Here is a 12,607-nt window from a genome sequence, read left to right as displayed (position 1 = left end):
TGATGTGAAATGTTACTGGGGTAAGACAATATTACTACTGATGTGAAATGTTTCTGGTGTAAGACAATATTACTCCTGATGTGAAATGTTACTGGTGTAAGACAATATTACTCCTGATGTGAAATGTTACTGGTGTAAGACAATATTACTCCTGATGTGAAATGTTACTGGTGTAAGACAATATTACTCCTGATGTGAAGTGTTACTGGTGTAAGACAATATTACTACTGATGTGAAATGCTTCTGGTGTAAGACAATATTACTACTGATGTGAAATGTTACTGGGGTAAGACAATATTACTACTGATGTGAAATGTTACTGGTGTAAGACAATATTACTACCGATGTGAAATGTTACTGGTGTAAGACAATATTACTACTGATGTGAAATGTTACTGGGGTAAGACAATATTACTACTGATGTGAAATGTTACTGGGGTAAGACAATATTACTACTGATGTGAAATGTTACTGGGGTAAGACAATATTACTACTGATGTGAAATGTTACTGGTGTAAGACAATATTACTACTGATGTGAAATGTTACTGGTGTAAGACAATATTACTACTGATGTGAAATGTTACTGGTGTAAGACAATATTACTACTGATGTGAAATGTTACTGGTGTAAGACAATATTACTACTGATGTGAAATGTTACTGGGGTAAGACAATATTACTACTGATGTGAAATGTTACTGGTGTAAGACAATATTACTCCTGATGTGAAATGTTACTGGTGTAAGACAATATTACTCCTGATGTGAAGTGTTACTGGTGTAAGACAATATTACTACTGATGTGAAATGCTTCTGGTGTAAGACAATATTACTACTGATGTGAAATGTTACTGGGGTAAGACAATATTACTACTGATGTGAAATGTTACTGGTGTAAGACAATATTACTACTGATGTGAAATGTTACTGGTGTAAGACAATATTACTACTGATGTGAAATGTTACTGGTGTAAGACAATATTACTACCGATGTGAAATGTTACTGGTGTAAGACAATATTACTACTGATGTGAAATGTTACTGGGGTAAGACAATATTACTACTGATGTGAAATGTTACTGGTGTAAGACAATATTACTACTGATGTGAAATGTTACTGGTGTAAGACAATATTACTACTGATGTGAAATGTTACTGGTGTAAGACAATATTACTACTGATGTGAAATGTTACTGGGGTAAGACAATATTACTACTGATGTGAAATGTTACTGGTGTAAGACAATATTACTACTGATGTGAAATGTTACTGGGGTAAGACAATATTACTACTGATGTGAAATGTTACTGGTGTAAGACAATATTACTACTGATGTGAAATGTTACTGGTGTAAGACAATATTACTACTGATGTGAAATGTTACTGGTGTAAGACAATATTACTACTGATGTGAAATGTTACTGGGGTAAGACAATATTACTACTGATGTGAAATGTTACTGGTGTAAGACAATATTACTACTGATGTGAAATGTTACTGGGGTAAGACAATATTACTACTGATGTGAAATGTTTCTGGTGTAAGACAATATTACTCCTGATGTGAAATGTTTCTGGTGTAAGACAATATTACTCCTGATGTGAAATGTTACTGGTGTAAGACAATATTACTCCTGATGTGAAATGTTACTGGTGTAAGACAATATTACTCCTGATGTGAAATGTTACTGGTGTAAGACAATATTACTACTGATGTGAAATGTTACTGGTGTAAGACAATATTACTACTGATGTGAAATGTTACTGGGGTAAGACAATATTACTACTGATGTGAAATGTTTCTGGTGTAAGACAATATTACTCCTGATGTGAAATGTTTCTGGTGTAAGACAATATTACTCCTGATGTGAAATGTTACTGGTGTAAGACAATATTACTCCTGATGTGAAATGTTACTGGTGTAAGACAATATTACTACTGATGTGAAATGTTACTGGTGTAAGACAATATTACTACTGATGTGAAATGTTACTGGTGTAAGACAATATTACTACTGATGTGAAATGTTACTGGGGTAAGACAATATTACTACTGATGTGAAATGTTACTGGTGTAAGACAATATTACTACTGATGTGAAATGTTACTGGGGTAAGACAATATTACTACTGATGTGAAATGTTTCTGGTGTAAGACAATATTACTCCTGATGTGAAATGTTTCTGGTGTAAGACAATATTACTCCTGATGTGAAATGTTACTGGTGTAAGACAATATTACTCCTGATGTGAAATGTTACTGGTGTAAGACAATATTACTCCTGATGTGAAATGTTACTGGTGTAAGACAATATTACTACTGATGTGAAATGCTTCATTTAACTACATTATCAGGTACAATTATACAGTGAACATGGCAGCAGATAGTCCAAGCATTAAATAGTCTACACTAAAATAACAAAAGTGTTTACAGAATTCTTTGAAAATATTCAGTCTTCATACTACCCACCATGAGATGACAAAACATTTTATAGCAGTGCATTGCACAGAATGCAGTAAAACCCCTGCTTACTGTTATTTCTGTGCTCTTCAAATCCTCTAGGCAAGAAGCAGCAATCTGACCGCACTTCAGGTCTATTGATAGACGGGCAAGCTCAATCAATAAATCGATTCTGTCAGCACAAACAGATACATAGCTAGAATTCACGATCACACAATCTTTAAGAAAAACTGCACAGACTAAGATTCTTTAGGAAAACCTTTTAGAAAACTGTATAATTTGTATTATATTTTAATATAGGTTTTTTATAATAAGAAGTACAAAATAATAAATTATATATATATTACATATATTAATTAGGATAGTTACTTGTAGAAATAAAGTGATCCTTGCAGCCAATGCCTTATGTAGACCTTTCTGGACTAATGAATACCCGTCTTACTTATTTTATTATCTGTTTCTTATTTTTCAATTGTTTTCCTATCTACCTCCCTCCCTGCCCTACAGCATTACTGTTTAAATGAAAACTATTGTACCTTCCATGATCAACTCTTGCTATGTTAAATGTTTATTTTTGTTAGAGTTATTGCTCTTATAGTCTTGCTAATCTATATTCGCCATTTAGGACTTTCACCTACCTGATCTCTTCCATTTTGTACAATCAGTAATGAATGCTGCCGCCAGGCTGATCTTTCTCACCTGACGCTCCTCCATAACTCACCCCTCTGTCTATCCTTACACTGGCTTTCTGAATCCAATAGGTGTCAATTCATAATACTAACCCCCTACTTACAAAGCTCTAACCAACTCTAGCTCCTCTTACATTTCTTCACTGATTCATAAATATGCCCCTTCTTGGGCTCTCCGCTCTTGCGGTGACCACCTCCTGTCCGCTGCTCACTCCCTTACTGCTAACTTGCGTTTGCAGGACTTCTTGCAGGCGGCTCCCTTCCTTTGGAACAGCCTGCCTACCCCCATCAGACTTTCCCCTAGTCATCAACTGTTTAAAAAGTCGCTCAAAACACATCTATTCAGAAATTATTATGGACTCCCAGAGTATCTTCTCTATACTTATCCAAATCTGTCTCTTGCTCTCCTAAAGAGGCACATTCCACTATCACATCCAGTTATGCTACTTTTCCACCTTGTTTTGTGGCTGTCACCTTTGCTGCCCTGTTGTGAATTTGTACCCCACCTCCTCTAGACTGTAAACATGTTTGAGCAGGGCCCTCCTATACCTATTGTTCCTGTATCACTGTGTAATTGTCTCATTTATTGTAAATTTCCCCCTTTCATAATATTGTAAAGCGCTGCGGAATTAGTTGGCGCTCTATAAATACCAATAATAATAATAATAAAATGCCCTCATATCTTGTAATCTCAAATGTTTTCACCTCTACTTTTTCCCTCAATATCTGCATGTCTCTCCACCTAACTGCAATTTTATCCAACCCCAGACTCTCTCTTACAGCCTGTGCACCAAACAACATCATTCATGAGTTTGCACTCAGGACTTAGAGCTACCACGTCTTGCAGCCAAATACTTATGCAGAGGTAGCATTTCTGGAAGATCAACTCTCTTCTTCTGCTGTGGCCACCCCACCCCACACTAACCTTTCAGTCCATAGCTTTACATACTAACTTACAAGATTAAACAGTTAAGGAAAGAATTATCCACCCTTCACTCCTCTCTCTCTCTCTCTCTCAAACACACTTAGCTGCCTTCGGTCTGCCTGTACTAGAACTTCCAGCACTTTACCTCTCCTCTGTTATTTATCCTATACACTAGCTGGACATTTTGCTAGTACCATATGTAGTGATCCCCATATTACCTCTCCAAAACAGATCTTGCCATCCATTCTTTAACAGTGAACAGCTGGAAATATTCTCTAAACTGTGAATTGTGATGAACTGACAAAGGAATTGGAATTTGTTGATTAAAATAAATGAACTCGAAACCCAGTTCTAAATTATGCAATTCCTTTGCCGAGGCTTTACATTTCCAGATTTAAAGACTGAACCCCCAAATCAAATGTAAATATAATGCTGTATATACCGACAAATATTAAGTACTCACTGGCTTGATGTAAATTTTAATAACAAGCTTATTTGCATCTATCCAAAAACTGGTCTCCACTGTGCACATCCTAGAGCTAACAGGACAGTAGCACGAGTGGCATAATTGTATCTTATTAATGCTGGAAACATGACATTTGCCTAGAAAAGGAAAGAAAATAAATAAATATATATTTATTTTACCTTTTTTCTTTTATTTTCAGAACACAGGACTTCACTTTAATCCAGAGCTAAGACAGATTCCTCCTACCATGAAGTCCTCAAGACTGATACATTTTGTCCAATCAAAAGCATTAAAAATATCACCCCAGTCTGCTAATCCAACACGTCTCATAGAGAGGTACTAGGCGAACATAGTGTTCACAGTCAGCATATTTCCATGCCGACTTTGGATATGGAATAGATTCAATAAATTAATAATGGAATATATTTGTGTCAGGTGCTCTTAGAGACTGTCTGTCTGACTGTGACTAGCAGTCATGGGCTTTGCAAAATGTAAACAATGTTGTTTCTCATTTGCAAGACTGCAGGGGCATTATCTGTGCCCCACAATTCCATCATCTATAGCCTAAAATCACTGCATCGGTCACACAACAGTGCAACATCAATGTTTAAAGGAAGAAGCTCATGCAGGGTGTATTAATTTACCAATTACACATCTAGGTTAGGGTGTGTATTTTTAATACGTGTTTTGTAGCTTATTTTTTCCATTTCCTATGACATGTTGTGGATGATTTTTTTTATTTATATTTGGCTTGAAACTCTAACACTATATCCAGAAACCAGTATGTATGTCTATATGAAGGACTAAATGGGCCCAACAAAAATAAATATTTAAAAAAGGAATATTAATCTCCTTCCATCATGGTCCATGCCAGCTTCCAAAAAGCTTGTAATTTACATGACAACATAGAAATAGAACAAAATACATCCATATAGAGAAAATAGCAACAGAGTTTTTTGTTCTTTTTACGGAAATAAAATGGAAACTCTACACTCACAAAACAGCAGGAAAAATCGTTTCCATTTATGAAAGCATGATTTTTATTTTGTTTATTTTTTTCTTCTGTACAGCTATATATAAGCCAAAGTATAAAATGTTGTAAAACATACTTTTCTGACACCTGTAAAGGTGAGGAGGCTTCCTCTTCAAAAGTTGACATCAGTTTATATGCGTCATTCAGGTTTACGTGAATTTCTTTTGCGGTTAATCCACTGTCCAGTTGCCTTTATTAAAGAAAAAAAAAACTAAATTAAAATAAAAAGCCTTATTTATTTTTCTTTACTAATTGTTTATTTTTTTTTATACATGAAATTAGAGTCATTAAGTATTGATTTGATTCACAATTTTTTGAGTTGGCAAAGAAACTTGCTAAATTAAAGCAACACTCCAGAAACCACAACAACGTCATCATAAAGAAATTGCTAAGGTGTAAGGAGGTCCTGGGCACAGGCTTTTCATGGGCTAAACCATTAATGGACAGTTTAAACCTAAAATGTTCAATCTGGTGTTCATCTGCTCTGCTCCTTCACTTCCGTTCCAGTCCAAGGATTCAATCAGGATGCCTCGGACTGGCCGCTCTCAGCCTATAAGTAGCTCCCAATTCACAAAACAGGGTGAAAGGATACATACTTTATACATGGACAAGGACCTCCTCGCACCATAGCAACTTCATTCTGACAAAGTTGTTATGTTTCCTGAAGTGGTCAAAAAAGTTGAGTCAAAATAGTTAAGTAGCTCAGCTATTTTTAGGTAAAACAAAGGCAAAGTAACTCTTGGTACAAAGCAAAATCAAAACAACAATTGCATATGTTTGCAAAAACAGGAATTTCTGCTGAAATTAATACCAACCAGTAATCCTAAAGATTAAGAAAGCCTTATTGTACATCTATACTCAAACAACTATAATTACTTAATGGTAAGTGAGATAAGATGTACTGTTCCTGTAGAATGAGCAATGAATGCTTGGTATATGGCCAGCCAGCAAACACAACCGTTATAATAACACAAATTAAAATAATATACAAAAATCCTCAAGGCTCTAGAAAAAAAACCAAAACAACAAATTATGTTCTACCTGCAGATGCATATTTTTCAAATAATGCTACTATAGGTATTGCCTTATATTTTCAATAACTTAGTGGGGACGGTTAAGGATTGGCACAGATCCCTGATTCTCTCTTCCAAGGGATTGAAATAGTAAACACTAAACATAACAGATATATGGGTAATCAAGGTCTGTGCTTAACATTATGAAAGCGGTAAAAAGCAGAGCTGTCAATGTATTTTATATTGCTGTTTGCTAACCACGATGGATCTGTATGTCTCTGCTAAAAATTAACCTAACGAGAAGGGGAAAGCTGTCAGCAACATATATTTTATTTCATACAAAACTTTGATAACTGTGACTTTGTCTAAAAAAAATTCTTTTATTTTACTCAATACTGCTTTTTGTGCATTTTTTTCTCTCTTATTGAAAGTTTAGGCACATGTTTTTCAAGCTCAGAAAAAAAAATTCATACTTACGATCTCAGCTTCTGGAATTTCTGGATGAATGACAAAGTCACTGAGATCTTTGTTTCCTTCACTGCTTTAGCAGAATCAATTAATTTGTGATGTACCTTAATGTAAGAGAATGATTCATTATTTATCATGGTGACAAACAAACAGCAAATGCACTTTCCACGCAAGCAGTATGTCTACCTGAATACATTTTTCAACAACAATGTGAAAATATGGAAATAAATATAACATTTCTTAGTAAAATATTAAGAGGAAGTTCATGATATGTTCTGAATAACTATAACCTGCACACAAATGTAAAAAACCCTCTACACTAAAAAACACCAAAAAGAATGTATTAAGTATACAATTTAAAGAAATGCATGAGAAGGCACAAATTAAATCTCCATTTTTAATATACATTTATTAAAATTAAAAATATATTTAAAATATTAAAAAAGTGTAAGAAAAACGAATCTGATAAATATATGCCATCTAGCAAACATGGGTCTTCAAAACTATGGAAATATTGTACGATATGATGATACAAAGAGAGAAAATAGAATAAGTATGAAAATAATTATAGAAAGTTTAAAGTAAGTAATTTAAAGTCAACATTATAATGGAACAGTATATTCTGGCTTTCAGAAAAATCAATGAGTCTTGAAAAGCATAACGTTAAACAAGATTTATTAGATAAAAACATTTTTCCAAAATCGATCTCTCTCTTTTTTTATGAAATCTGGAAAAACCTATTTAGAAGTAAACTATTGCTATTTATATACAGTAATACATTTACAGTGTTATGTATGTAGCAGTGTGTGAATGGGAAAACTATTCACTAGCGAGTATCCAACTGCCCACAAACACACACACATGTACCTAAAAAAGGCAAATTGATCTATCTCAGTGATGTGAACTTAAAGACAATTAGCAGGTGTGTGCAAGTCTACTATGTCCACACCTGAGCCCATATACCCCATATCACTTGATTGTAATTATCTCTTGCTTTATACTTTTTCTAGCATTTCTGTTGGCACAACAGCAAAAATCTATAATTGGCAACAATAATAATAATAAAAAACATTTTGAATCCATATGTGGACTCAAAGCCCTTTCAAGCTCTGAGATAGAAAGAAAAGCTCAGCTGATCAATAGATGATATTACTAATGTTACCTATCTCAGAAGGATGAAAAGAAGAGCTAACATGAGAACTGAACCTGTGACGCTGAGGTTTGAACAGGTACTACAACCAATTCTTAAACAAGGTTATCTGATTGACAAACAACAGGCACTTTTCAACTGTAGAACACAAGCCAACTTTACATTGAAAAATCAATGACAAAAGCATTAAAATTCAGATCCATCATAGCATTTTTTAATAACACAACTTTTTCTAATTTGAGAAATCACCATTTTAGAGAAAAGGTGGGGGTATTTGTGAGGAACATTCGCTTTGATGTATTCGGCGACTACTGGTGCATAATCGGCAGCTTCTTTGTTTTTTTCGGCCTCCAGCATGCACTCAAGTAATTCCCTGAAAGAGATAATGTATTTACTCTTTCATTTCATCCAACATATTACTACCAGTAACAGAGAGTGAGGAAGTGGAGGGAGCTGGGATTTCACACAAGAAATGCTGAGATGAAAATCACAAAGTTAGGTTCATTATTTGGTCCATGTGCCTTGAGATATTGCAGTTTTTTTCATAAATAATTTGAATAAACATGTATTTAAACATGTATGTAAATCTGAATAAAAATATAATACTCATGAAGTATAAAAATGTAAGAGAATTAAAGTTTTGAGTTTATGCAGATACAATTATTTTTTAGAAAAAATCAACAAGAAACAAGCAGGATGATTAAGAACGTTACTTGTGTACATACAGTTTATTGAAATAAAAAAATATTTGACAATATTTGCATTACACTATACAAAACACCATTGCAAATTAAAAGTTTGTGCCCCCCAAAAAACCCTTGGTTTCATTAAGTTGAGAAATAAACATAAACATCACCAACGTTTTACTGTTACATACATAGAGCAACATACATGTAAGTAACATGACTGTGACTTGAGAAACAATTTACACATTTGGGATTACATTTTGAAAGCTTGTTCTCAATCTACCATTAAGTGATATTTATTGAACAGACTACATACAACTTTGTGTAATTGACTACATGCCAGGCTCAAGCCATTTGTCTAGCACTGAAACTAATGTGATGGATGAGGCTTAGCTGATCTAAAAAAAGATACAGCATCCTCCAATTTCCAAATTTGTACAATATTTATTGGACAAAGAAGGTCTCCCTTTTTCCTGCAGGAGGTGATTGTAGACAGAAGGTTTAGCTTCACATAGCCATTCTCTAAGCAATAAGATAAACTTACACCATGAGCTCTGCTCGCCAGTCTGCGTCACGTTCGTTAATTTCTTCTAACGCTTTCAAAACAACGGTAAGGCTGGAAATAAGTAAGTGGCGGCTCCCTGTTTTTAGAAAAGGCCGTACCATTTGCCAATATAAGACTGAAGCATTGTAGACCAAAAAGTAATATCTAAAAAAAGGAAAAAAAAAATATATGAATACAAATTTACCATCACCACATGAGTATTTACAATGTGAGTTGCATAAAGACTGTGGTATTCATATACCATCACTATAATGACAAGTTAGGAGTAATAAGGGAGTTTTCTGTTTGATCCAATATGACAATGTGTCATGGGCAAAATTTTAAAATAGAACACTCCTTCCATTTTCCCATCAGTACATCACCTCTGAGGGTATCAGTATAAGGCAAACTAAACAAAGAACAGATGGCATAAAACTCCTTTAACGCACGTTCACAATCTGCCGCCCAGCTTCATGTCATTTGATATATCATGAAATCTAAGAATTTATAAAGCAACTGTATAAAGCAAATTTAGGCAAAAATTGTTGCGCAGGAAAACCCATAGCTGAGCTTTGAATATCTTGACATGAAACTGGCAATTCTCAAGTCAATTCTAGTAAAGTGAAAAAGAAAATGTAGTGATTTAATTCCTTTCTGTGAAAATTTGCCAGTTATGTGGTTTTGCATTTTGCAGAGGCTAAACACTAAACACAGTAACTAATATTTAAAAATACTAAAGTACATCGAGTTCAACGTTTACACAGCTCCTGTGATGCAAATGATATCAAATCTAATCCGTTGAGATGCACCATAAAGATCTGGATTTCTTACAATATAAATGTAATAAATGGGGGCATGTTTAAAATCCACTGCCAAGTATAAACCAAGGTAAAAATCAGCCCTTAACACTGAGTAACAAAAAAGCTACAAAAGAAATACCAGTCTCCAGCATGTCACAAAAAGATGATTTTATCAACTATTTTTAAATCTAGATATTCTCTAGAATGTAAGCAGGGCCCTCCACATCTCTGTTCCTGTACGTCCAGTTGTCTGGTTACAATTACACGTCTGTTAGTCCACCCATTGTACAGCGCTACGGAATCTGATGCCGCTATATAAATAATAAAATAATAATAATTGTCAGAATGTAGTAAAACACATTGTTGACCAAACCTCTGTTGCTGTTTTGCAAAATAGATTGCTTTAAGATAATAGGCCACTGACTTGTCCAGGTCTTCCTGCAACAAAGAACAAATAAGTGTAAAGGACAACTACAGTCAAATCATCTATTGGCAATTATCATTTGATTTACTGTACCACATAAAGGTTTGTGCACACAGTTTATTTTGTTGACTAGTCTTTCACAAACATTTAACCAGCATGGCTACCATAGAACACATTTGAAGCATCCCACACTTAAGATTGAAGACAGATGGGACCTTTATTCTTCAACAAGATAATGACCAGAATTATATTGACCAGAATCATTCTGCATGCTTTGTAAATTTTAATGTGAATTTTTCATTTTCAAGATTTTCTGGAATTTCATAAAATGTAAGACATTGTCAATAATGCAAATTCCAAATTTCCAACAGGAATACTAAAATACATTAGACTGATAAGGTTACAAGTAACAAAACCCTATCTGATCAGATGGATTTTTTTATAAAGTAGGCAGCTGCAAAGCACCATAGTGTCTGCATAGGTGCATGAGAAGGACACAATAACATTGTGTCCAAGGCCTTATCTGAGAGTTATGGTACATTATGTCCACGTCCACACTCCTGTGATCGATCACCACTCTGCAGACTATACAAGGAGCCAAAAGAGGGATATTTATCAAGGCAAAAACAGGAACTATTCTGGGGCAAAGTATTAAATAAGTAGAAATCTCAATAGAAACTTAATGAATGTATGGCAACTTATTGCACCCAAAATAGCACCAGTTTTGTATTGGTAAATATCTCTCAAAATGTTATAGTCTTTAGCATATTCTCTCTACTTTTTTAAAATTTACCTTAAAACATTGTACAGAATATGAAATAGTAGGTATACACGTTACAATTGCCTAATTAAAGAGTTACTCTAACCACGTGATCATGCCTGCTTCTAGATGTTGTTATGGTGCAAACATTCTGTATGTGTAGTGTTTGAAACAATGCCTATACAGAGAAATTTGTAATTTTGTGCAGGGGTGTAATTACACCCTTTGAACACATGACTTAGTCAGACCGGAACAGAGTTGTGAGCTAACTAACATGAATCCTTGGCAAAAATGATGCACTGCGTTCTGGCGACAGACATTTTCAAGTTTGATGAAAAATTCAGACCAGGAACATTTTAAGCAGATGTTTCATATTAATGATAATTAATTAGATGAACAGAGTATCCTAGCACTTACCTTTAATATGAACTGCTACGTAGCTAACTTGACGCTTAAAATCTGCAAAACCTTTTTTTTTGTATTTGTTTAGTTTGCTTAAATGACTAAGAATTTACTTGTGTGTTTAGAGTAACCCTTGTGGTGCTATTCCCACTGTCAAAGTTAAAAAGAAACCAAAACACAAAAAGCCTGAACTAACATCTTTGTCAGCGCCTTTCAGCCCGGTCCTCCTCTGCTAATGTCAGTCCCCCTTCACTGCAGGGTGAGGGATGTAGAGGAGGACTGGTTGAGGGAGGACAGAGTAAACACGGAGGGGGGCCGTACTGCCATTGGATACCTATCACCAGCATGCTGTGTGTGCTGAAAACAGATGTCCAAAATGCACATAACTGATATTAGCCAGCCCAGAACTTCTTGGGACTAATACCCCTTCAGCAGCAGAGGGCTAAACGAAACGCTGAACATACAGACTCCAGACGCCATGACCACTTCAAAAAATCAAAGAAGTGGTGATGGTGCCTGGAGTAACCCATTAAGCTTTAGAATTACACAGTGTACTTCTTAAAAATCATTCTAATAAAGATTACTTTTTTTATGAACAGTTTTATATGCTACAAGCTTGAAAGCCCATTGAACATACCACATTTGAGGATTTCGGGGCATGCAATTGTCCTTTGCACAAGTAAGCCCTTCCATAGAACTGGTTTTGAGGAGGTTGGCACTTGAAATACATATGAAGACAGTCTGTACTTACAACATGATTTTCAAACTGTAAAGGAATACAAAGAAATG

The 12,607-nt window shown here is 34.7% G+C and overlaps 1 protein-coding gene across 1 annotated transcript in view; it reads right to left on the bottom strand.

The window, feature by feature from the left end:
- The window catches only part of CFAP46 (cilia and flagella associated protein 46), a 154,648-nt gene that overhangs the window by 137,960 nt on the left and 4,081 nt on the right, over window positions 1-12,607 (bottom strand). The window contains exons 3-9 of the mRNA XM_063433591.1: window positions 12,456-12,584; window positions 10,606-10,670; window positions 9,433-9,597; window positions 8,452-8,575; window positions 7,062-7,156; window positions 5,648-5,761; window positions 2,531-2,630 (exon numbers count right to left, since the gene is read on the bottom strand). Coding sequence (XP_063289661.1) covers window positions 2,531-2,630; window positions 5,648-5,761; window positions 7,062-7,156; window positions 8,452-8,575; window positions 9,433-9,597; window positions 10,606-10,670; window positions 12,456-12,584 — 792 coding nt within the window. The remainder of the gene's footprint in view (window positions 1-2,530; window positions 2,631-5,647; window positions 5,762-7,061; window positions 7,157-8,451; window positions 8,576-9,432; window positions 9,598-10,605; window positions 10,671-12,455; window positions 12,585-12,607) is intronic.

Source organism: Pelobates fuscus, chromosome 10, assembly GCF_036172605.1.
Source record: "Pelobates fuscus isolate aPelFus1 chromosome 10, aPelFus1.pri, whole genome shotgun sequence".
NCBI classification, from domain to species: domain Eukaryota; kingdom Metazoa; phylum Chordata; class Amphibia; order Anura; family Pelobatidae; genus Pelobates; species Pelobates fuscus.
Note: the sequence above shows the minus strand (reverse complement) of the source record. Positions and strands in the feature narration are given on the sequence as shown.